The 26,842-nt window shown below is 35.7% G+C and overlaps 1 protein-coding gene across 1 annotated transcript in view; it reads left to right on the plus strand.

Annotated features, from left to right (window-relative positions):
* Positions 1 to 26,842, plus strand: part of LRP1B (LDL receptor related protein 1B) — a 288,470-nt gene that overhangs the window by 215,076 nt on the left and 46,552 nt on the right. The window contains exons 60-73 of the mRNA XM_041473230.1: positions 485 to 601; positions 773 to 892; positions 3,196 to 3,315; positions 8,836 to 8,952; positions 12,989 to 13,095; positions 13,756 to 13,885; positions 14,853 to 14,959; positions 15,268 to 15,400; positions 18,662 to 18,784; positions 19,240 to 19,362; positions 19,622 to 19,759; positions 20,272 to 20,406; positions 21,065 to 21,184; positions 22,330 to 22,571. Coding sequence (XP_041329164.1) covers positions 485 to 601; positions 773 to 892; positions 3,196 to 3,315; positions 8,836 to 8,952; positions 12,989 to 13,095; positions 13,756 to 13,885; positions 14,853 to 14,959; positions 15,268 to 15,400; positions 18,662 to 18,784; positions 19,240 to 19,362; positions 19,622 to 19,759; positions 20,272 to 20,406; positions 21,065 to 21,184; positions 22,330 to 22,571 — 1,832 coding nt within the window. The remainder of the gene's footprint in view (positions 1 to 484; positions 602 to 772; positions 893 to 3,195; positions 3,316 to 8,835; positions 8,953 to 12,988; positions 13,096 to 13,755; positions 13,886 to 14,852; positions 14,960 to 15,267; positions 15,401 to 18,661; positions 18,785 to 19,239; positions 19,363 to 19,621; positions 19,760 to 20,271; positions 20,407 to 21,064; positions 21,185 to 22,329; positions 22,572 to 26,842) is intronic.

Below are 26,842 nucleotides of genomic sequence, written 5' to 3' on the forward strand. Positions count from 1 at the left end.
CTACGAAGACCTCTGACATATGTAATCATTCTACATAAGATTTTTATTTTAAGCTACTCTATGCATATATATATAATATTACTATAGAGGTACATAATTGCTCATTATTTCTAATGACAGTGGCTGGAGAAGGAATTTCCCTTTCTTGGGAAATAGAATTACAGTGGGATAGGGAATTTCTTAAAAGCAGACTTGAGCATTGAGGTCTCTGTTGAGCCTTCGGTAAGCTTCAACCTGCAGGGGGTTTTCACTCTGTGTCATTAGCACTGTAACTAGAGCTGCACAAATGAAAGATACCAGACTTTGAAATTAGTCTTGCAATCATATGTGTACCCTTTAATTACTAATATCTACTCAGATTGAGATGATAAAGGAAATACAAGTTTATAGGTATTTTTGGATTAGTCCACAGGGTAAGAACAGCAATAGTGAGGCTTTAACCATTGCTCTGGTAGTATTCATAAGTAGTTTTGTCTTCTCCCAGCTGAATTCAGATGTCAGCCAGGACGTTTCCAGTGTGGAACTGGGCTTTGTGCTCTCCCAGCGTTTATCTGTGATGGAGAGAACGACTGTGGGGACAATTCTGATGAACTGAACTGTGGTAGGTGCTTGTATGCACTGCAGGCTTCAGAAACAGGCCAAACTTCTTTAAATGTCATGTTTCACACTCTGTCATCAAACGTCATTTTTCTTCATCTGCCTTTGAAGCTTTGAATCTTTTCAACTTTTGATCATTTTTAACTTATTCTTTTTGTTTTCCTTTAATTTACAGACACACACGTGTGTCTGTCAGGGCAATTCAAGTGCACAAAGAACCAGAAGTGTATCCCAATAAACCTGAGATGCAATGGCCAGGATGACTGTGGTGATGAAGAAGATGAAAGAGACTGTCGTAAGTTATGTTTAGAGAATTTTGCTCTGTAGCTGGTTTTAAACAGGGAACTGGAATAAAACACTGTAAATGTCCTCTGTCTAAAACAATTTGAGAACGTGCAAACAGTTAATTCACAGGACTGGTGAGCAATGCTTCATATACAGAAGAGCAAACTAAAATGCCATTTATTAACTCCAATTTAAAGTCATTGCAAATAAGAGAGGGGTATAAACAATTTCAGGCATTTAATTGGGTTTTCGACTGAGGTTGAAACACGTATTTGACTCTGAACAACCTCACAAATGACTCATCTTCTTGAGGCTTTCATCTGCCATGCCTTGCAGCAATACATTTCAATGGAAAAAGATGTTTTTCAGAATCTTTTGTTGGAAAAGCTGTAGATTCAAAGCTCCTTCTACATTCTTTTTATTTCATTGATTATTTTTACCTTTTCTGTTCCCCTCTCTCTGGGGACTCCATGAATTTATCTATGTAACTGAATTTCCATTTGCTCAGCTTTTAGTGCAACTTACTTTTCACATATTTATTTTCACTTTACATTTCTTAGATATAAGTGGGAAAATATGTTTAGATTTATAATGGAAATTTGTTGCATAAGTTTTTGTCTGATCATTTTGTAACAAAGATGATGGGGCTGCCTTGAAATGTAGCTCTGTCTTTTATTGATTTCACTGCTCAGATCTGCTGCTTGTTCTGGATCAGCTTTCTCAAGGTTTTCATGTGCTGCATTTCTGCAAGGAACAAATCCTTCTCCAAGGGGAGAAGGGTTGCTAAGGACAGAAAGGCTTTGTGGATGGTCATGTTTAGTGGCTGTCTTCCAAACTGCTCAGGACAGATGTAAATACAAGTTTTGCATAAATCTCTTTTTGTTGGTTTGCATGTTGGGTTTCTTTAAAAACTGATTAAGAGGGATCAGGAAAGCTCCTGTGAAAGATAAGGGAGATTAATTTTTTTCCCTTGGAAAGAACTGCACATGGTAAATGAAAGGCTCCCAAAAACCTTGAGGTGTAGCTGGGAGAAGTTAAATCAGAGCAGCAGAGTCTACAGCTCAGGGGCTGTGAGTTCATATTGACTTGGGCTCCTGGCACAGACAGGTAACAGGTGAGATTCTCTCTCACTCTAATGTCACCAGTCTGGGATCCATAAAATACTTTTGTTTTTTTAGCTCTGCCACTGTTCTGTTTTGCTTACCAGGTGACTTTTTCAAAGTCACATTTCATACTGAATTCTTTCCAATTGTACAATGAAGGTCATTGTGCTGGTCCTTCTTGTGAAGCACTGTGAAATCCCCTGGTGGTGTGCCCTAGCTGAGGATCAGAATTAGTTGTTGTGGTACAGTTAGGAACATACCCAAGTCTATGGAAACGTGACACTGAATGAAATACTGCACCAACTTTTAGCAAACCTAAAATTTTTCTTCTTGCCAAACCTGAGGAACAGGAATGATAATATCAGGGAGTCAATTCTTTTTCAACAGGGGTAGGAAAGTTTTTTAAGGCACTACAAAATTCCTTAGGTGAAGGTGAGACATACATTAATGTGGGAAAACCTTATCAAACATTTCCTGGTTTTCCCCTGTGGTCAATTCAGTTTAAAATGATTTGGAGTACATATCTCTAAAGAACATCTAGAATCACATGTGTACACTAAGGATCTGTTTGTTTTTGTTTTTTTAAATGGCTGTTCTAAGGTTAATGCAGCTAAACTCTAACTTAGACCATCCTTAAAGAATAGGCTGAAAGCTCAGCTGCATATTTGCATCTTTTTCTTGCTGCAGGATTCATTCAAAAATTGTTGTTCTAAACTGATAAAGTGAAATATTTGTCAAACTTTTCTCAACATTTGCCCAATTTAACAGAACACAGAATTTCACAAAAATCATGCATAATTTTGATTCTGTTTTTGATCAAAGAATCCAGAGCTGCCTCAGTCTTATAAACTGACTCTCAGAATTTATAACTGGCATTTTTGAAAGGTAAGGTAAAAAACTTGCCTGATTTTTGCTTAAGTGGTTTGATTCTATCAATAGTAAGTCTGTTTGCTGTTAAAAGAATATCACAATAGACACTTTGTTCATTATATTTGTTTTACCTTAATGTTTATATAAAATAATATATAAGAAAATGACAAAACTATAAGCAGTATAAACCTGAATGGTTTTTTTTCTTACAGATATATAAATTATGCTAGAGATACCAAATTTCTGATTCTTGAATCCTTAATTATTTTTTTCTTTGAAAGACATATTTTAAATATTAGCAAAAAATTCTAATTTTGATCTGGAATTCTTTTATTTAAAGCTGAAAACAGTTGTTCTCCAGACCACTTCCAGTGTAAAACAACCAAACACTGCATTTCCAAGCTGTGGGTGTGTGATGAAGACCCAGATTGTGCAGATGGGTCAGATGAAGCAAACTGTGGTGAGTATGCCAGTGGTTCTGCATCTGTTGCTGTGGCTTGAAATTGTTTTAGCAAAAAGAAATAATCATCCCACTTTTTACATCCTCTTTCAGTGTTTGATAGTACCTATCTGAAACCTCTCTGGCTCATCCAGTTCTTACTGAATGGCAATCTTTGTATGAGTAGTTCATAAAATTCCTATTGTACCACTTTATTGGCAGGAGCTGCAAATGGGGCTTTCATTTAGAGTCATGGAAGTGGCACAGAATGTGGTAGCTGTCATAGGATAAGGTGATATTCTTTATTTTTCTCACAGTGTTAACCAGTTTCTATCAGTTCAGCCTGCACTCAATTGCTGCTGAAGTTCATAAATAGTGAAAATAGAATAATTTGCAAATCCTGGTAGTTAAGACTGATGGTATAGAAAGCTTCAGAGCAGTTTCTAACTTGACATAGCTGTGTGAGCTCCAGGGAGTTATGAGTCAGCTCTTATTGTTGTAATTAGAGAAAATAATAAATATAAATGTTCTGGCTGGGAAATGGATTACAGGCAATCAGAGACAGAGTAATGGATCACTACTGCTGGAAAATCCCTGAAGATAGGTGTCAGTGCAAGACAAACACTAACCATGTGCAGAAACTCTTGTGGAACTTCCAAGACTGGTCTATAAAGGAAAATACAGAAAAATGGTCTGAGGTGGAGGAGAACAAGACAAATATGGAGCATTTAAAGCTCTCTCCATTATTCATCCACGCATCAGTGAATGGTTTGATGAAACACCTGTGTCTGAACAAGTTTATCTCTGGGACAACAGAGTAACAAAACTACAGGCTGCAGTCAAGGACAAAGCACTGGCCTGCTTTTCCATGGATGTGTTTTAAATAATTGACACATGAGCATATATAAAAAATGCTGAAGGTGGCAGATATATGCCTGGGAAAACGAAATTTCTCAACACTGGAAATCCAACACCATCGTTTGAATTGCCCGGATGGGGAAAATAATTACTCCTGTCAACTGGTGAGGAGTTTACAGTGCAAGGAATCATTTGTCTTGAAGAAACAGGGAATGCAAAGGAGGTGAAGCTTCACATCCACTTCTGGGCTGTTATTGAAGCAGCCCTGCACTGCTCACTTTCTGATCTATATCACAGCCACTTTCTCCTCCACCATTCCACATCACCTGGATCTCCAACATGCTGTGGCTTTCCAATTGGGACAGCATTCCAAGCTTCCAAACTGTGGATTCACATTTTGACCAATCTGTGCACACCCAACTGATGTGGCACAAATGGTCATAAAGTATTTCATCTAGTAATATCCTCAAGTCATGATTTTTTTTTAAGAGAATAAGAAATAATACTGACAGTAAATAGGAAAAATTGTGTTTAGAATTAAGTACTTCACTCTGAGCCATCACTTTACAATAAATAGAATAAAAATTGCTCATATGACTAAAAAGTATAGAGAAGAAATTTGGGATTGTGTGCAGTCCCAAGATCAAAAAGTTCTTTAAATCACATTTAAATCAGACCTTTAAATCACCTCCAGCTGGAGGTGTTGGTTTATATCTGAGACTCATCTTGACTTTTGTCCTGTCTCTGGCAGGAATATGTGAGCAAAGCAGGCCCATACTGAAACCTCCCTGGGATACCCTTCCATCCTCTAACAACTGGAGAATCAGAGATTTTGTCAGTCAAATATTTCTCTGTATACAATAATTCATCATAGATTTCACTTTTTTTGCCTTTGTAAAGTTTTCACAACATGCTGCAGTGAGGTGTCCCACAGCTTAACCACACACTTCTCTGAAAAAACACCCACATCTTTATTTTTAATCTCCTGGCTGCATACACTGCTCTTGGGTTTTGTGTTGGAGGAAACAGAATAATTTATCCATAGTCACAATTTCTGTGCCAAACACAGTTGAGTACACATGGAACAGCTAAGCCTTGACAAGAACAGGGTGTGTTTAATCACATTTTGAAGTTTTCCATATTTTTTAGCATTTGAAATATGGTTAAATGACCTTACAATGGCAGTAGTTTCAACACAATTTGCTCTTCTGCATTTTATTTTTCAAGTTAAAGATTGTTATTTTTATATACAAAGTTTGATAGAATCAAATTCTATGAAATATATGAATGAGTATAGAAAGGATCTACATATGTTGATGTAACACTAATTTGTTATTGTTTGTAGTTCATTTCTAAAATGTCTGCAATGCAAAACTTGTGTACAAGAATCTCTTTTTGCTTGAGTGCTGCATGTCCATATGTATTTTGCTTAGTCAACTTCTGCTGCTGTGTGTTATTGGAGATATTACACTGAGTACATTTCCAGAAGCAGTGTAAATGTATTTATTCTTCTGTGGTTGCTTTCCAACTCAGACAGTTGAGGCAGAATCAGGAAATGTGGGTTTCTTTATGATTGCCTGGTGTTTCTCAGAGAACAAGAGGTAGAGTTCATTGGTGCTAACTGTCCAGGCAATTAAAGAAAGCCTTTAGCTTATGCTAGTCCTTGCTCACAACTTTGGTACTTTACATCAAAATGGACCAGTTTGAGTTAGAATCTGAAGAAAGCTGTATGTGGTCTTGAAAAGGGATTTTATAATAGTCTTTAAAGGTTATGTGTGTTTCAGGTCTTTATTTCCCTGATGTGTCAACATTGGCGTGACTGCTTTCTTCCTTCTCACTTTTTTAAATATTGATTTTATTTTTAGCTATGAAAGTAAAAAAGTAGGCTTTTTTCCTTGAAGATAAAGGATATTTTCTTTGAGGCACTTGGAGGATGCATTATATAATCTTGAACTTCCTTCAACAGGCTTATAATTTCCTGTCTCCAGCATGGGTGACAGCCTGCCAAGCTCTAGGATAGCCAGCTGATCCGGCATCAAAAGCAAATTGCTTTTAGTTTTGGATTTTTTTTCCCTCTCACACACACACACACACACACACACACACACACACATGCACCCATGTGAAAATATATGGATTTAAAATCCCCAAAGAAGAACAATGCATACAATTAGTGGTTTCATTCACAGGGATTGATATTTGAATCAAAAGGGTGCAGATGGGGTTTTTTTGCCTTGTTTTCCTTTTGTTTCCCCATTTAAGCCTTCATCCTGTTTTCCTCATGCTCATTTAGAAGTATTTCTAGAATAAAATCCTAGTTCAGTTCAGCACAAAAACGTGAACCCAACCCAGCAGCAGCTCCCTCAGGTCACACAAATTTCTAAGGAAGGGCTGTGCCTGTTACAGCAGGTCATTTAATCTCTTAATGACAATTTGAAGAAAGCAATATGAAAATGGAGTTATCACTGCTTGCTCCTTTGCCTTTGCACCAGTTCTAGCTGAACTTTCACACTTTAAGGTGGTCTCATTTTAAGAAAAATGAGAAAGCAATTTAGTGTTGAAGGCAGAGATGGCAAAAAGTGTGTGGGCCCCCATGTGCTTTTCATGGTTCCACAATTTTCAGTAATTAAGGTCTTGCTCTGTTTCATTTGAGGTGAATGAATGCATCGTTCTCAAAGATCAGATAATTGTTACGCGACTTTCCCAAATTTTTCTCTTTGTTATATCCTATCTCTAGTATCCCAATGTTTCCCTCAGTTCTCAATAAAGTGAAGAAATACAAAACAAGCAAATCTGGTTTGTAAGACATTGTCAGCTGTCAGAGATCATTCAACCCAGAGGAAAAACAAAGTTTTCAGATTTGTGAAAAAGGGAGAACCTTACAAAAATGCAAAATATTTTGTATTAAAAAAAATGTATTTCTTTATTTTTTGCTAGGAATACAGTATGAAGACAAAGATTAACATTCAAGTAGCAATCAGAGGTTAAGGTTGAATAAATTAAAAAAAATCTATCTTTTCTTGACATGCTTAGAAAAGGAAATGCTACAAAATGAATTTAGCATGCTTGAGAACTAAATAATTCTTTATGAAGAGTAAGAAAATATATATTTCATGTTCAGGTACCTGAAATGAATGGGTGTCATCTCTGGCTTCTGTGTATTACTGATTACATCTTGGTATTTCTACTGAATGTGGAGGGATAAATAGAATATTTATCTGTTGCTGTGATGTTATCTGTCATTAGTGCTGCAACTCAGTTGGTGGGCAGGTACTCTAGTGGGAGATTGCAGACTTTACTGGAAGTATTTTAATAAACATAGGATGGATTTCAGGTTTGAAACTTTATCCTTTGCAGAGCTACAGAGTGAAAATGCAAGAGTGTCATAAGTTTGGCAGGAATATTTTTATGTTTTGTAATGTTAAACATTTTTAATTGTTTGCCAGTGCAAGCGTTTGAAATATCATGATGCAAGTATCATAGACTGTAATATTAAAAAAGATCATGGAAAAAAACATACTTTGGGAGAAAACTTATTGCAAAGAGCAAGGAGCAAACAAAAAAGGCAGAATTGCAGTGACCAGATTTTTGAGTGCACACAACTGAGCTGAAACACTTATCAGTCTGGCTCCAGAGCCACACCTGAAACAAAAGAGAAAATGCAACATTTGGCCCTTAGCATAAAATTAGCACCTCTGATTTGTGGTTCAGCAGCAGAGGAATCAGGTGCTTGAAGCTGCTGTTTGTCAGTCATGAGCAGCCCAGGGCTTGCCATGAGAGCAGAGTGAAGCTGTTCTGACATGTTTTGACTTTGCCTAACAGAAATTTAAACATTTTCTAGTGCAATATCACAGTGACATGTAATTTTAAATATGCCATTGAGGCTTTTACAAAGCAAACTGGGTTTTTTTCCTCCCCCAACGAAAATGTCACTGATAACTTTTTAATTTACTTCATTTCATCTCAGTCCTTAGAAGCTGAACAAATTATTCAAGAGTTGCTCACAGAAAACACAGAGGCAGCTCCTTCCTGCTGGAGGAGTCCAGGGTGTTCATGTATCTCTAAGAGGCTTCCAATGCTCCTCTGTAAATAGAAAAGCTCATTGAAAATATAGAACCTGAAGGAAATGTCCCTCAGGTCAGCACTATAGGCTTTGTAATGTTTTACCTCATATGAGTAACATCCAATCCAATCCATCAATAGGTAAAAATTTAAATCAAAGTGCAAAATTTTCTGTTTTAAATTATTATATGCAAAAATAACTTTTGAGAAATATGTATTTTGTACATTTTTCAAATCAATATTCTAGTAGCTTACTGTGATCTGATCTTTTTTAGGGCAATCTTACCGATAAATTCAAAGAAAAGTCAATTCAGTTCTTGAGATTCAGTGTACTAATACCCTCTCTTGTGACCCTTTCTAAAGTTTATACTTTTTAACTATATATGACAGTTTATACACTGCATATTTTAATTTCATCAAATTTAAGATTTGGGTGTGAATGTATAAATAGAAGTTTAAAGAATGTTATGAGAAATAAATTATTTGTGAAAGTAAAACTTCAAATATTATGGTTACTTGTCCTTATATGTATCCAGTAACTTTAAAATGCTTTCAGTGTGAGTGTTTCTCATTTTGACTCTTTGTTTCCAATGCTGTAAACGTTATTCTCCCTAATTACAGATAAAAAAACTTGTGGACCTCATGAGTTCCAGTGCAAAAACAACAACTGCATTCCAGATCACTGGAGATGTGACAGCCAGAATGATTGTGGAGATAATTCTGATGAAGAAAACTGTAGTAAGTAACTTTTACCTTGGTCCATGTTAGAACAGAGTCAGGTTAGCAACGTGCAAGAGGAAACTTTTGAATTTTGATAAAACAAAGGTGTGTATTTTCATTCAACACCGTCTGATCTGCTGAAAATCAGCTGACCACAATTGAAAATGTCCCCTGCTGTAATTCTCCAATTCTGTTCACTCTTATAAAGAGCTGTATCAGCTATGAAAAAATGCCTGACCCCCAACTGCTCAGTAATCTGGTGAATTAAAAATAAATATTACAATTAGTTTACCTTTATCAATTAGTTACATTTCAAATTCCACAAAATGTTGTTGCTGTAGGCAAAATAAGTGCTGAGTATCATATTTGGAATTAGCCATGTGCATGATCCAGCAGTAACAATTCTCTTCCTTAAAGATCAGATATCACAAAGATTAAATCACAAAGATTAAATCACAAAGATTAAATATCACAAAGCGATATTTAAAAGTTCAAATAATGAGAGAAATAATCTGAAGTTTCTAAGAAAAAAGAAAATTATGGTTTTAGCCAACTTTGTGTCCATATTAGTAGCTAAGTTATAAATTCAGTTCTTGGTTGTTCTCTAGACTTAAAGAAATTTGTAATTAATTGTAATGGATGGAATTAGTGAATTGACAGTACCCAGGTAAAAAAGGTGTTAGGGTTTTTTTTAAATTTACTTTTGCTTGTCAAATGCATACTTAATTTCTAGCTATAGATTCTACTGTTTAAATTAAACACAGTAGGCTGGCACAGTTTTAAAATCCAAAATCTTGGAAGCACTGGGACAGTACATAATACTGTTCAGCTGTTTGAAATAGTTGCATAAAAAATTTATAGAGCATCAAGCCACTTACAGAATAAAGTGTAATGAAACAAATATATATGAAATTAGAACTTCAAAAGGATTTGACAAAATAAGTAACATTGCACAGTGAGATAAATTGTTCATGGCATCCATGAATATAATACACAAAGGGCTGTCAGAGAACTATATCAGAAAATGAGTTGTTTCTCAAGAATGTGGAATGAATTCACTGAATTACAGAAATTCAGCTCAAGCATTAGCACTTTTCTCTATAGTTTCTTCACATGCAAGAAATTCACTCTTCTGGTCATATCATAACGAAGTCTTAATGGGCACAATGATACAACAATAATCATTTTTCACACCCGTTCAGTTTTTATTTTTTTTAACATGTAATGAGCAGGTAGTGTTTGATCCAAATCCCTTGTTAACAAGTGCTTATCACTTTACCTCTGAACAGTGTTTATGGTTCTTTTTCAGAGATAAGAAATTTGATATGTAACTAACTGATAAAGGTAAAGTAATAGTAGTATTTATTTTTAATTCACCAGATTATTAAGCAGTGGGAGAGTAAGGCATTTTTAATAGGTGATACAGGTCCTTATAAGAGCTTTTGTCATTCTTTGCCTTACAGTCTATTGTTTTTAAACTATATTTGGACACTGAAATAAGAGTTTTTAGCTTGGATATTGGTACATAAAGGGTCCACAATAAGAAATGTAGGATTCCTTGTTAACTCTTCTGAGGTAATATCTGTCTGAAGAGAGAATTTGCTTTCAGAGTTTATTTGGATTTTTAAAAACAGAATACCACAAAAATAGTGTTTCTTCTTTCAGGAAAGTCCAAAAAAGGAAAATTCCATAGGAATGAATCTTATACTATCTATCTAACCTAAAAAGAAGGCACAGGAATTTTTTTATATTTAATGTGGTTAAAGAAAATGTAAGATACTGTAACCATTGAAGCAAAGCAAGCACAATAATGTTGTAGCAAGACATGAATTCAATCAGTGTAAAATATTTGTGCTGCTACAAGTTCTTCCTAATGCTCTTTTGTTGCTTCTACAAGTTGCCAAGAAAACAAATTAGTTAATTTTGTCCGAGGATAGGTTTATAACCCCAATGCTTTTTTTGGGAAGGAGTTTCAGTGTTTTGGTAAAGCAGAAGCTAAAGAATACTGTCCTTCATGGGTTATACAGAAGTCCATTAATGCTTGTTCCTTTAATATTGTTTTGTATTAATAATTATTCCTTTCTAACAATCTGAGCACTGATGGAAAAATACTTTTCTGTGTTCATATGTAAATCACAGAGCTGGATCCCAGCAGCAGAAGAAATATTTCTTGCAAGCAGAGAATTGAGTACTTAGCTTTTTGTGTACATTTTTCTCAGTATCAAATCTCTGCTTATAAATAATTTATTAGCAGTATAGCAAAAGTATTTGCTTGTATTTTTTCCAATCAATATAGAAACATGGCAATTTTTTTTTGTTTGTGAATTACTTTTCCCACAATTTATTTCCTTTATATATTTTATTATGTCATAAAATTATCCTTCTTGGCTTGTTAAAAACAAAAAGAATCAAATGTCAGGGATTTGCTAGAGCTTACACTTTGAAAAAAAATTTGAGGTAGTGTGCATATAATGAGTCCACATAAATGCCAACCTTTGATTTGCTGAAATACATCATTTCTGGAGAACTGATACAATTCCTGTAGATGTGCTTTTAAAATTACTTTCCTAGAGCTTCAAAATTAAAATTTGTTCATACCTGAAAAATGAAATTTATCTTAAAGAATTTCAAACAGAGTCATTTTGAGTCTTTTTATGAAGTAAAGAGTGGGAAAAAGGCAGTGGAAAATTGGTTAAAACTACTCCTTTCCTGGAATAGTTTTTGATTTTTATAAATCCTGGTGGGAGGGAAACAAAATCAAAAAACCAAAACACCTGAAGTCAAGTTTGTTACATCCATGTAACTTATGTGTGTTGTATTCTCATGCTGGTATTTACCAAATTTTTCTCCGTTTGAGACCTTTACTTTTGTGTTTGCTTTTATCACTTTGGTACATTTTAGAAAAGCATTCATGCTTGCACCTTCCATAACTCACTAAAGAACCCTTCAGCATTTCTCACTTTATTGCTGTCCATTCCTGCTCTCCATTGCTGCTCTCTGCTCTGTCTCACCTCTTTTTTTTTTTTTTCCCCTTCTTCCTTTGGTTCTGTCACTGTCATTTGCTGTTTCCCATCTCTCTGCTAAAAAGATTTTACTAATTAATTCTTATTCATGATTTTACATCATTTGCATAATGCATTCTTTCCTGTGGTGGAAATAATCCCACAAATAATCTCTGTTTGCTTTTTAAGTCCTTTTTTCCCCCAAGCCCTCTGACTGGCAGATCTAAATTGCATATTGAGACTTGCTGAACTTCTCCTAAATCCCCAATACTTTTTACCTTTGTTTAGTCTGATGCTCCAGCATCCAAAAAATGTCTTTTGGAGTGGTCCTCATTCTCAGGAGGAATGCACATGATGTTCTCCTCTGGGACTCTTCCCCAGAGTTCCCCCTTACCAATGTTTCTGTGTCAGCAGTAGTGAAAAATTTTATTTGAAACACCAAATTTTGTGTTCCATTTGCCATTCCCCTGAATGCTGGGCAGAGGGGAAGCTGACTCTTGGCACACACATTCTAAAAGATATTTGATAAATGATGTGCTACTATGTGATGGAAAGTCAGAAATCTGCTTAGTTCCAATTTCATTGGATATTGACATGCAAAATGTATTTCTGGCCTCTGGTGCTTATCTCACAAACCCTGTAATGACAGACATGTGTGGAAATTCATAAAATATATATATACTCAACATCATGTTATTTTACAAAGAAATTTAGTAGAACCCAAATGTATGAAAGTAATGAAAGTATTTTCATTACTATCTTACTATATGTAAATGAAATTTAGTTAAAAGATACTGTGGAAAAAAATTCCACAGAAAACCACTCCTTATCATTTGCAAGCTAGTTGTTTTGAGTTTGTAATATTTATTCTTGGGGAGGGGGTGTTTATTTTTATTTATTTATTTTTATTTCATGTTATTTATTTATATTTGTTTATATTTCTTTATATTTATTTCTATTTATTGATTGGAGGAATTTATATTTATTTCTATTTATTGATTTAAAGGAAATGCTAATAAACCTAGTGTTTTTTTTTTCTTTTCTTTCTTCAGAGCCTCAAACATGCACTTTGAAAGACTTTCCTTGTGCAAATGGAGACTGTGTTTCAGCAAGATTCTGGTGTGATGGAGACTATGACTGTGCAGATGGTTCAGATGAGGTAGGCATCTTCCAGAAAAAGTCTTTCTTCAGGGAATTCATAGTTTTAAATTGTTGGAGAATGGATTCCTGCAGAGAAATTTTCTAAAAGGCAGCAGTGGGAACTCTATACATGAATCCCTGTATGCAAATATCATCATTAAATTAAAACCAAACCTCTTGATGTGATTATTCCTAAAAGAGAACATACAAATAAATCAAGTAAAGTTGAAGAGTATTCTACATTTTCTTGTCCCAGCAGCGACCTGAACCTCTTCTCATCAATAAATACTTTTTGTCCTGATTGGGAAACCATTCTTTTTACACACAGCACTGGTTTGGTTTGAGAGATTTTTTTGAGAGAGCAATGAAGGCTGTTTTGTATCAGAAGCTCACTGGATAATACTTCACTGGTTTTCTTGGGTTTTTTGGGGTTTTTTTCCCCTTTTTTCCCTTCTCTTTTCCTGTCAATACTGGACCTCAGGTGTTTCCAGCTATTTAGAGGGTGTGAGCCACCATTTTGAATCATATCCTCAAATATATTTCATTTCACAAGACTTTAATTACTACATATTTCATAACATGGAGGACTGTGGGCTGTAACTTCTGTCACCAGCTGCATATTTACCAATGTTTAATATAAACTCTTGATCTTGTTTATTGGTTGTTTCTTTGGTACCAGAGGTATTGTGAAACAGGCTGTTCTAGGGATCAGTTCCAGTGCTCCAATGGCCAGTGCATCTCAGCAAAATGGAAATGTGATGGTCACGAGGACTGCAAACTTGGGGATGATGAGAAAAACTGTGAACCAGGTATTGTTTTAAATAATTCTGAATTATAAAATGAATCCAGGAATGAATCAGAGTGAAGGAAGAATATAAATCCTCAAATCATGACTTCTTGGGTACTACTAGTAGTGAGAAAGTACAAAAACACCTGAAACTTTACCTTTTGAGTTTGCATCATTGTGTCTGGTGTTTTGAAAATCCTACTTCTGTACAACTCTGCAGCATGAAGCCTGTTGGGGCATAGGTATTTAATTTAATTATTTTGAATTGTAATTTGATAATAAATAGGCAACATATAAAATTCTGCTCTGAAAATGTCAGTAAATCTTGGCATGTCCTGAAATGTTTTGTTTTGTGGTCTTCATTCAAAGTTTAATAGTCCTTACACAAAGATTTTGTATACTAAATTGTTGGGGATTTTTGGGGGGGTTTTTGGTTTTTTTTGGTTTTTTCTTTCTTCGAAAATAGAGTTGTTGATTTTTGCAGGACCTTTCCTAAATTTTTTTGTAAGCTAGATGTAACTGATAAAAGCCTATAACAAAACTCTCCTGATTTATAGTGCAACAAAAAATATCCACCTTTATATTAAAATATCCTGCTTAATATTTATGTGTTTTAAATGTAATAATACTTTCCAATGAGATGGTTTCCAAAAAATTTAGCTTTATAAATTAGCTACATTTAGCTAAACTCTAAGCCCATTTTAAGGAATGCCATTTTTAAAATATTCTATGAATATATGCATTTGTATAGTTGCCTTTGTTATCAAGCATGAGGAGAAAATAAAACTAAATTTCTAAGTGAAAAAACTCAAACACCTTTTCACTGTCATTATACAATTTATTTAGGATATCACAATTCAGATTTGTTGAATAGTTTACGAAAGTGCTTAGACTCAAGTTGGCTCACTATTAACCAGAAGGAAACTTTAAAAATCAATTTATTCATAAATTGTCTTTTTCTTAATGCTAAAATATGTGTTTGTAACCAGCATCTCCAACCTGCTCTTCAAGTGAGTACGTGTGTGCAAGTGGAGGCTGCATTTCAGCATCCTTGAAATGCAACGGGGAGTTGGACTGTGCTGATGGATCTGATGAGGTACCTGACACATTTCTGGTCATTTGTTTCTTCTTCCTGATATTTTTTTTGTAAGTTTTTTAGGTCTCGAAATAATTGAAAAGGCAAATAGGGTTTTCTTGCATCCTTTGAGTGCTGTCAGATAACTTAGCCCCGTGGTTGTATGTTTCTTGCTCTGTGGGCAGGTTTTGGAGTGCAGAAATTTGTTTTCTCAAAGTCAACCCCCAAGCCTGGCTCTGGGGCGGTTTCCACCAGGAGCTGCTCCCTCCTGGCAGCATGGACGAGTTGTTGTTGCTGCCATTCATTAATGCATAGCTGTATTCCCACAGATGGATTGTGTGGCAGAATGCAGAGAAGATCAGTTTCGGTGCAGAAACAAGGCCTACTGCATCCCTGTGCGATGGCTGTGTGATGGGATCCACGACTGTGTGGATGGCAGCGATGAAGAAAACTGTGACCAAGGCAAGAGACACCTTCTAAAAACATTTATTGGGCTTTATGAGCACACACACTGCAAGTTAGTGGTACCCTGGCCATTCTGAGTGGAGAAAGGAAAGTTCTGTGACCTCTCCTCACAAAGACAGTACAGCAGCTTCAAAAGTGATCTGCAGGAATAAGCAAAACTTGGGTTGTTTATGACTTGTTCCTCCTTTGTTTCCCTCCCCAGTGATGAAAAAGGTTATGTTGTTACTGGAAGCATATTCTTTTTCATCAAGGAAATCAGCAGTAAATCTGGTTAATTCAAGCTTTTACAGGCCCCAATAAACTACAAAGCCATGCACAATAAATCACACAGCTGTGCAATATAATAAACATTTGCTAAATAAGTCATCCTAAGAGCCCAGGTTTCTGTTTATTTCAGACAATCACAGAACACTTTGGATTGGAAGAGACCTTAAAATTCATCCAGTTCCTGCCCTCTGCCATGAGCAGGGACACCTTTCACTGTCCCAGGTTGCTCCAAGCCCCATCCAACCTGGCCTTGGCCACTTGCAGGGATGGGCGTCTCTGGGCCAGTGCTTCACCTTCTTTTTTGTCTTTGTCCAGGAGCAACTTGTTCATCCACCGAGTCCTTCTGGCACATTTTGACTTTGTTGGGACACATCCCTCCTGGGCTTGGATGAGGTGATGCTTGGATACCAACCAGGCTCTCCTGGGCCCCTCTTCCCTCCGGGGCTTTCCCAAGTGCATCCTGGAGAAGCCCAAGTGTGCTGTCCTGGAGCCCTGCAGGGAGCTTGCTCTGCATCCTCCTTGCAGCCCTAAGGGATTTGAACTCCACCATTCCATGGTCACTGCAGCCCTGGCTGCCCTTGAGCTCCACATTCCTCACCAGCCCCTCCTCTAAGTCAAATTAAAGGAGTTTTTTTCTAAAGAATAATTCTAATCGGCATTTTGTCTTCTTTTTGGGGGGGTTTTCCTGGTTTTTTCGTCTTTCTTTTTCTTTAAAGTAGGTAATTCTGTGTGTTAGCCATCTACAGTCACATGTTCTGTGCATAAATTCAAAACATAATGGAGTACAGTTATATGGGATTATAATCAGGTACAAAGCAATCATAGTAAATTTTCCTGTTTTAAGTCCATTACACAATACATAAGACTAAAGGAAAAAAAAAAAAAGACATCATGTGGGGATCATTAAGTTTGAAAGAAAGACCAGAAAATTCAGAGAATGTGGAGAATATTCCAGAGATGTTTAGACATCTAGAAGACAACAAAGATAGAAGATATCTAGAAGATAACAAAGTCAAATAAATAAATAAATAACAACCATCTAGTCCATTTTAAAACTGCTTTTAAAATATCTGGACTGTATCTCTTTAATGCCCAATGGAGTGTAAGTAAATAGCAATACACTTATTTTATCTGATGCCCACATTATTCTTTGGGCAGCATAATGGAGCTTCTGTGAACTGCAAATTGCTTACAATACAATAAGAAGCCTATTCCTAGTTGGTTATTGCTATCATACTTTGTATTTATGTCACAATTATGATTCTGTTGCAGAAATCTATTTTATAAAGGAATTATGACAGCCAGAGCAATCACATGAAAGAAATGCCAGTTTATCTCACTGATAACAAATTTTTTCATCTTTTGAAATACAGCAAACACAAATGGAGTTTTATTCTACAGGATTCTAAAATAATATCCATAATATTTATCTGTGGCCCACTGTGCATGTTTATAAAAATAACTCTCTTCAGTCTTATTAAACAACTAGAATGATGGTTATATTGTGATTGCACACACTATTATTTGGATTCATGCCTTTCATCATGAAGAGTACTTGAATTTTATATATTTTCCTTGGATAATTATACAGGATATTTCTGTTAATGTTCATAAGTTATATTTGCCTTGGGAGTGAATTATACCTGGTAGCATAGTGTGAGAGTTTGAACATCCTTTTATGCAATGGACATTTCATGGAAATTAGTTTTTGGGGGAAAAAAGTTCAGCCATTCTGAACCTTTATAGCAAAAGAAAGCCTTCTGTTGATTTTAATGAGGTGTGAACAGGGCATTGAATGAATGAGTAAAAAGCCACTGAAGCCTGATCTAGCTCTTAGAGTGGGTGTAATGCATTGAGGTAAGCCACAGTGAGAGTTTTGGCATTATCATATAAAATTTCATTGTTTCCTTCTCTGCAAGTACACAGCTTTATTTATTTTATACACCACTCCTCTCAGGAAACTGAAAATCCAGTTAGCAAAAAAATGTGTTTTGTAGGAAATTAATTGCAAGAACTTTCCATAACTTTGTTGATTGGAAGTGATAAAATTTAGTCATAATTTAGAAACAAATTCTCTCTTATTACAACACACATTAAAACTGAATCTACCTTCAACTAATTTTTACAGCCTGACAGCATTCTGTCCTAAACCATTTTCCCTTACCCCATGTTCCCTTTTGTTAGATGATTCAGAGCACATGGAAGATTTTATCCTTGCTGCTTCCAGCGCTCAATAAATATCCTGATGAGGCATTTCAGAAGTTACAGAAAGGAAGATCCTGTCAGAGGTCCCTTAATTTTAACTGTTCTGTGCCCACATGGCTGGACCTTTCCTGGATAGAGCATTTAGAGGTGGTGGGGGTTTTACAGACCTGGCCAAGCCTGTTGCTCCTCAGGAGAAGAAGAAGGTGCTGCTTCATGGCTGATGGGCTGCAAGCACTTTGTCTCTGACGTGTGACTCAGAGAGTGGAGCAGGAATAGGGGGAGAATCAGACATGGGTGTGAAACAAACCTGGACTGAAGTGGCTTTTCGCATGTTTGGCCCTATTTCTGTTTATCTCTTTCTCTGATGGCCCAAATTCCTGATATGCTGGCCAGGCCTTTGCTAAGAGGCTGCATCACCAAGGAGAGTTGCAGACAGGGATTTTAAACATCTCCTGGCTAAATGCAAGTGGAACATGCCCAGCTGGTCACTGGTTTGGTAATTCCCAGCCAGCAGCCAGGAACAGGAGCTGTTTGGTCAAGGAAGAGTTTTTGAATGAGTATTCCTCTGCCTCTCCAGCCTGTTCCTTTGGGATCTGTAAATTTAGTTATGCTACCTGTGTTACTCTCTGCAAATAGTATGTGATAAGTGGTTGCAGTGGTTTGATCAAAAATTGACTTTCTTTCTTCTTCTGTTTTCCTGGCTTTTTTTTTTTTTTTTTTTTTTTTTTTTTTTTTTGTTTTTTTTTTTTTTTTTTTTTTCTTTCTGTCATCTTTTCATCTTCCCAGGGGGAAATATTTGTAGAGCTGATGAATTTCTGTGCAACAATTCCCTCTGCAAACTACATTTTTGGGTTTGTGATGGTGAGGATGACTGTGGAGATAACTCTGATGAAGTTGCTGAAATGTGTGGTATGGCATTATATTTTTCAGAGTTTTTTAGTATAATAAAGCAAGAATGACATTTGAGACACACAAATATATAAAGGCACATGTGTCTTAAATTTTGTTTTGCTTAGAAGATAAGCTTGAAATATGGGGATATAGTTTTCTTTTGTTATTGCTTTTCATGTAATTTCAGATGTTGGATATTTGCTATTTTTGAGAAATGAAACGTTTCTGTAGGAAACCCACAGAGGGAGGAAAAATTTACTTGCGTGATGTAATATTGAGCATCATTACGCTTCATCCTTCTTTTGCTATTTTTCTGCCATATTTACTAGTTCTCAAAAAAAGGTATAAATCACCCTTATCACACAAAACCTCTACAGGAAGAACTTAGAGTGCCAACACATATCTGGCTTTGATGTGTCATTAAAAAAGGATTAACAGCTGACTAACAGCTGCTTCTTTTCTTTGCTGTGCAGTGAAGTTTCCCTGCCCTCCAACGAGGCCCTACAGATGTAGGAACAACAGGGTTTGTCTGCGGCCTGAGCAGATTTGCAACGAGGTCGATGACTGTGGAGATAACTCGGATGAGGATCACTGTGGTAGGTGATATCACCTTTCAAGGCATTCAGATCAGAGAAAACACCTTGAAGGCAAACTTTGTTGCACAGATCTGCTTGTCCTTCAGTAAGGCTTAACTGCAGGTTAGCAGATCAGAATTTGAAACCGAAAGAATTTAAGCTTGAAATAAATTCCAGTTGCTTAATGCTTGGCAGTCATTCCCATTTGTTTGTGTCTAAAATAACCTGAGAATCCTAAATACTGATTTATTTTTTCTCTTATTAATCTGTAATTATGTAGATAAAATAACATATAAAGCCAGACCGTGTAAAAAAGATGAGTTTGCTTGCAATGACAAGAAGTGCATTCCCATGGAGCTGCAGTGTGACTGGTTTGATGACTGTGGAGATGGCTCAGATGAGCAAGACTGCAAAATACGTGAGTTGGGCTGGCAAGATCTGTTCTCTTGATTGTAGCAGAAAAGAAACAATTAACCAAGACATTTATCTGGGCAAGACCTATTGAACAATACAGAAGTCAGTTTAGTGTAGTTCCTTCTTTTAGTTAAAAACGGATGGAATTCTGTACCACAAGAGCAAGGCAAATTTGGTAGCAATTCAAGTTGTAGAGGTTTTTTGGTGTAGATATGAGTTCTTTACAAAATTTAAGCGCAAGTTGATTGTATTGTTTCATATTTGCAAGAAAATTTGTAGTATGAAATTCTTGATGGGAAATGTATCTCAGTTAAATAGAGTCATTGCATAAAATATAATACATTAAATTATGCAGATGTAGATAAACACTATAATGTCATTTATTTGTTAAAAATTTACCTGATCCCTTTTAAAGAGAAAGATGAATTTGTTATTTGTTGTTGTCACTTTAGGTATAATTTTTAACCCTTTGAACAATTCAACCAGGGATTTTTTAGACATTTTGTTTATGTTTAGGCATCGCTGAATATACATGTGAAGATAATGTGAATCCTTGTGGAGATGATGCATTCTGTAATCAAACAAAATCATCCCTTTTGTGTCAGTGTAAACCTGGATTTCAGAGAAACAGGAGGAATAGACAATGTGAAGGTACAGATATTTTCCATCTTCCCTTGTTGTGAAGTATTAAAAGTCAATTTTCTGTGCTGAAGAAGGAGATACATATCACATTTGGGGTTTTATTTTTCCACAGAATAAAAGCTGTTTGATAGCTATGGCATCAAGAAATAAAAAACAAAACCAAAAAAACCAAACCAAAACAAAGAACAACAAAAAAATCTACAACAAACAAAACCAAACACCAGAAAGTATTTACAAAATGTAGGTTCATACATTTTACCTGGAGAGGTTATCAAAAATTTAGCATTAGTTGTTAAGAACAACTAATTGAACATAAGTTGTTAGAATGTTAAAAGGTTCAAGTCAGGCTATTAAATAATTTAAGGACTAAATGGATTTTTTAAGGTCTAGTAGATAATTTAACATTGATGTTGAAGTTGACATATGAGGATATTTTGAGATGCATAAAATAATAAATATGCATAATATGAAATTGAAATCAAAGTGAACAGATAATAAGTGAATTTCCGTAGAAAATGTAGTCTTAATATGTATGGTGCCATGGTAATTAACAAGAAAATGTTTATGAGTTCCCTTTGTTCATCTGCTTCGTTCCATGATTTTAAGAACGTTTTAAATAATAGCCCATTAAACTACAGGTACATAAATTACAATTTTTTCTTCATAGATATCAATGAGTGCATGGTGTTTGGTACGTGCTCCCAACACTGCCATAATTTAAAGGGCTCTTACAGATGTGCCTGTGAGAAAAATTATAAGGAGAGGAACAACAGTTGCATAGCAAAAGGTAAGACTGTAAAAATCAAAATAGTCAGTGCTGTCAGTTGTTATCTAGATTGTCCATAATTTTGAAGCAAATTTGCCATGGGAAGATCATATTAATGAGTCATTAGTATTTCACACAAAACATGGACTCTGTCAGGGTTTGGCATCATTGCCTGTTACTAAAGAAATCAATTTATGACATGGGAACAAATAGGGTTACTAATTGAAGATAATGGTTTGTTATTATAGGAACACAGACATAATTCTGAGAGCTTATAATTTAAAAATCTGGGAATCATTATCCTAAATCTGACTTGTCCACGAGCTTCAATTCCATTGTAACACAGTTCATGCTTCCTTCTTTCCTCATTGATATTTGCTTTAACCAACCTCCTCTTTGTTCTTGCATTTATCAGGCGGAAGGGAAAAAATGGTGTTTGATATTTCATACTCATAAGGAGGAAGTGTGACATTTTAAATTGATTCTCTATGGATAAATGAGATATGAATGGAGAAATAAAAATTACCCAAATACATTCGAAATTATCAAGCAGACTTTAACTTTCTCAATACTCAATGTATTGATATTAGAGAACATTTTCTTATGAATAATATACTTTACAACATCTGGATTAAGATGGTATCTGGCTGTCTGAAATGAGATGTAAGACACAGGTTCTGTTGCAGTCAAAACTTCACAGCCTTCACTAAAGATAAAATCATTCCACTTGTAATTTCCAATAGAGCAATTTAAAAACATCTTTATTGACAGCTCTGTGTTCTTTTAATATATACATTTAGGAACCTCTAATGGCAGCATGCGTATAAAAACATGGGATTCATATGGGCTGATTGCATAATATCCTGTATTTTTGTGTACTGCTTAAAAATATTCAAATTCTAATATTACATACACCTTAAAACGTCATCCTGGGTGTCTCACTGTGTGCTTGGAGAGCACTGAAGTTGATATGTTGATATCAGAATATCAAGAGTTGCATTCATTGCCCAGAGTGTAGGTGTTTCTGCAGGCTTCAACAACCAGAAAATAATTTTAACCTCAGAAATTATATCAGCTGAGCGCCAAAAAGCTACTTGAGTAAAACACACTGATTTTTGCATTAGTTGACATTTACCTTATTTTTGTTTCATTATAATAATCCCTAGGCTCTGAAGATCAAGTTCTCTATGTTGCTAATGACACTGACATCCTGGGTTTTGCATATCCATTCAACTACAGTGATGCTCATCAGCAAATATCACATATTGAACACAATTCAAGGATAACTGGAATGGATGCATATTTTCAAGGGGATATGATTGTTTGGAGCACTCAGTTTAATCCAGGAGGGATTTTCTACAGAAAACTTCACGACAGAGAGAGAAGGCAGAGTAACAGTGGCTTGATAGTAAGTGATCAAAATCAAAGATTAAATCACACAAATTTCATTCAATTTATTTTTCTATTCTGACTCTTCTGTAATAGCATGGGGTGATTCAGTAAATTAAAATGTCTATCTGAGAATGATTTTATTTCAGTGATATATATGGCTACTAAAGCTTTTCTGTTCAAGACTCTGACAGATTTGGTAGAGTCTCCAAGACAATACAATTGTAGGATTTAAAAAACTTTCCTGCAGAGAAGTAAACACTATATTAGAACATTGGGGAGGCTGTATACCATCAAGATTTTTTATTTCAGCAGAGAAAAGGGAAGAATATAATATATAGAAGAAGAAAGCCATGAATTTCAAATCTTTGGAAGACAGAAAATGGAGATTAAACACAAGCTTAATTTCTACAGTGATCATATAAACAATGATATTGGCAAAGTTATGACATGTATTTAAATGTTAGAACAACTGGTATTTATTCTCATTTTTGTTGAACTGCATATTATCTGATTGTGAATAAGCATAAATGTAGGTTTGGACTTTGCAACAGAAATGTGGATTGTCATCAGCTTGGGTTATTTTAAGTGGTCTTTATTTGAAAACAAGATAAATGTAGGTTGTTACTCATTTTGCCTAAAATATTTCTGCAAAATTCTCTAGGAAGTGATATTGCTGAACTGAGAATAACAATGTGGTCTTTATATTAGTGTTTCTATAATGCTGTAAATTTAGATTTCGGGATTTTTAGTCTTCATTGCATTTGATAGCAGAGTAGAGGTTTTAATTTTTTTCTTGGCCAGTTAGAAAAAACATCTCTCTGGCTTTTTCACGTTTCCTTAAACTTAGGAGAGCTAACAGTGATGACCTCCCATCACACGCCTGCTTTTATACACCCAGTATAAACAGGAGTAGCAACAGTAGCCCAATCTTTCATCTATAATTCATACACTTCTGAAACCACTTCTGAGTGCAATCCACCCAAGGATATTTCCTCTCCAAATGAATGACATTCCTGACCTTTGACACCAGCAGGGCAAAAAGCCTCCTGATGTAGGCACCAGTGGACCCTGGAGACACCTGGAGTCTGGTGTTGCATCTATAAGAGTGGTTTAAAACCAACACTTCCCCCTGCCCAGCAGAAGTATCTAGGTTTTGTTCAGAGAAAGTGTATGGAAAGTAGATCTGAAGTACAAAATAATGGCCAGGATCTCTAACAGGTCTGCTCTGTCATTTGAGTTTTGCAGAAGGATACTTGTATTGAAGATGTGAGGTAATTCCACTGTGGAGTTTTTCTCATTTAACAGTGTGGTGTACATTTCTGTTAAAAAAAATCCTGATAAACAGATCACTGTATTGAGTTATTCATTAGAAAATAATAAAAGTGTAAAGCCTTGTGAAGTTAGTGTTGAGAAGGTGGTGGGTTTATTTATTTATTTTCTTTCTTTTTGGGGGGTAATCTGCAGACGCATTCTGCAGCAAGAGCAGTTTGCTGACCTGCAGCCTCTCTAATAGATTGAATACTTTCTTAGAGGTCCATAAAATGGAGCATAAGCTTCCTTCAGACATCTTCATAGTCCAAGGATTGAAATTTTCACAGCTCATTTGTCACTGTCTCCCTGTTTAAACTAATAGAGATAAAATATTCTTACAATCAGTATTTTCCTAACATACTAAAATAGTGTTCAGTTTTTGTATCCTTTTTCACTGTTATCTGAGACTATCTCTTAGTCACTTCCTTTTCTATTCCAAGATATTGAAAAAATTATGTTTTTCTTTATACCCCATGTTGCCCTGTCTCTTCAGTGCAGGTAGGTCCTTGTGACAATGCTTGATCCAAGCTAGGCAAAGCTTTTTTACAAATCTGAAAGTGGAAAATGCACAGACTGTATTTGAATATATCCTGGACACTTCTCATTTATATTTGTGAAACATTTTCTTCTCATTGTACTTAACTATTTGGTTATTTTCCCAGCGTTATCTCATTAATATTCAAATATTGTTGCCTTATTTGCAGCTGATCAATAGGTTAATTGGTTTTATAATGTTGCTTTAGTATTGTCACCGAAATTTGGTTTTAAAAGGCTTGAGAATGCCTTAATTTTAACCCAAGTTTTTTTTTTAATAGGTAAATTTTCAAAGGTTACATTATAACTTTTATATCTAGACTTTGATATGTAAATCAGGACAGTAAACTTGAACAAAGTCACCTGCATTTTCAGGTAATTACATTAATGCAAAAATTCATCTCAACCGAAATTGCTCCACGGAATTAGCATATCAAGAGCCTTCCTCAGAGAACAGCTTTAAGAAGCTCTCCTGATTTTCTGTGGAAAGGGGTTTAAGACTGGTACAAATTCAAGCATTAAAGGAAATAGTAAATATCAGCTCTTCAGAGTTTATTGACAGATGCAGAAGAGGATTTCATCCCAACAGAGTTCAGGCAGTCAAAGTGAATTGGTGATAACTGGAGCAGCTGTTTGCTGCCTAATCCTTGGAGAGAGCTGCAGAAGTTACCTGAGGTGAACAATGAACACGGAGCCACCCCACACTTCAGCTCAAGTGCTTTATTTCATGGAAGAGGACAAAAAGATGAGCATGAAAATGATGATGCTGTCTAGCAGGAAGAAAAGCACAGGTTTTGTGGTGTTTCCAGTTTATTGGCAGCCTGCTCCAGCCCCAGTGTTCTGAGAGCTTCACAAGAACCCTTAACCACCCTTGTGATGAGTCCACTTGTGTTTCCCAACACTTGCCCCAGGGCCCAGTGCACCCCTGTGAATGGAAACTGCTTCCAGCCCATTTTCTCTAAACAGCAGGAATTTATGGTTTTATCTTAGAGCTACAGCTCTGTCTGGATGAAGTTTATGCACTTAGAAGACTCTTTATGGAATCAGCTGGTTGGGGTTTATAAATGATCCTACTTTATGTAATACCAGTGGTGGTTTGGTGAATTACTGCAGCCACTGGGATGCTCACCTATCAAAAAACTTTTGTGTTTCAGTGGGAAAAATTCTAAACATTTTGTTGTTTTTATTTTCTTTTTTACTGTTCTAGTAATAAAACATTAGATAATGCATTATTTTTTAGAGAAGATATTTTAGGCAAAATACAACTTTACTTGGTTCCACAGCAATTCCATACCCAAAATATCTGCAAAATAAATAAGATACTGCTTCACCTGTGTTTATGATACAAATTAGATTTGTCATTTATTCTTCCTGTTAAACATTGCAAAGGCATGTGTTCCTACTGCATGTGCAACATATTTTCTTCAGTCAAACTCAACTTTAGGGGCTGAAAATCTGTTATCTGCCATTATATGAAAAAGGTTTACAGACCCAAGTTGTTACTGTAGCTTCTTTTTTATGTGTTTTTTTTTTTCTTTTGTTATTAATTCTTTACCTTGAAAACAGAATTTACAAAAGACAGCAGTTCTGATCAAAAGTCATCAAGCTGACGTGGTCTGTAGCTGTGCAGAGACTTCCAAACTGTGAAAGGCAATTAGCTTTCAAACCCCAATTTTTCTAATAAGTTGTAGTACATTATAATTACCATCAAAGTGCACTAAAATCACTGTAGAAAACATTAATGTGATTTTCTTCCTGTATTTTCATCCTTATTTTGCATGCAGAATTATTCTTCAAAATTAGCATAATCCAAATAAGCTGTTAGGTCAGAGCTCATTTCCAGTTAGCAATTTTACTAGACAGTGTGAGAAGATGCAGAAGACCTCAGAAAAATGATGTAGCTGCAACTTAATGAACACAACTGGAAATCACATGGCCACAGCATCAGCTAGTGGCCATGTGATTATCTTTTTTTAAATCTCTTACACCAGATGGCTCCTTGACACTTCTTCTGTTCATCTCCTTCTTCATTTGATCTTTAATATCCCCCCAGCATTACTGGAACTGAAACCAGACTTCTGTCTGGTTGAGGAGACAGGGTCAGTATTCCTTAGCAACCCCATCCTCATCCCCCAATTTTTGTAGGATGCCTCTTTTAGGATGTCTCATCTGCTTCTAGAACCACCTTTTTTGGGAACCATATCTCAGCCTGCTTGGCAACTCCCATCTTGGTCTTTCCAGGCTCTCAAAAAAGAGTCTTTTTGTGAACTGTGGGTTTGAACAGTCAAAAGAAAAGAAAAGGTGAGAGGTTTTTCTGGCCAGGACAGCTGCTTTCCTTTTAGAAGAATATTTGGTTCCAGCATTGCAAGCCCTTAATCCTTGTGGTATCCAACAAGATCTTCAGGTATGAGAGGTTTCTTGACTCAGGTACCTGAATATTGC

The sequence above is a fragment of the Pyrgilauda ruficollis genome, unplaced genomic scaffold (assembly GCF_017590135.1).
Source record: "Pyrgilauda ruficollis isolate IOZ18807 unplaced genomic scaffold, ASM1759013v1 scaffold3, whole genome shotgun sequence".
NCBI classification, from domain to species: Eukaryota; Metazoa; Chordata; class Aves; order Passeriformes; family Passeridae; genus Pyrgilauda; species Pyrgilauda ruficollis.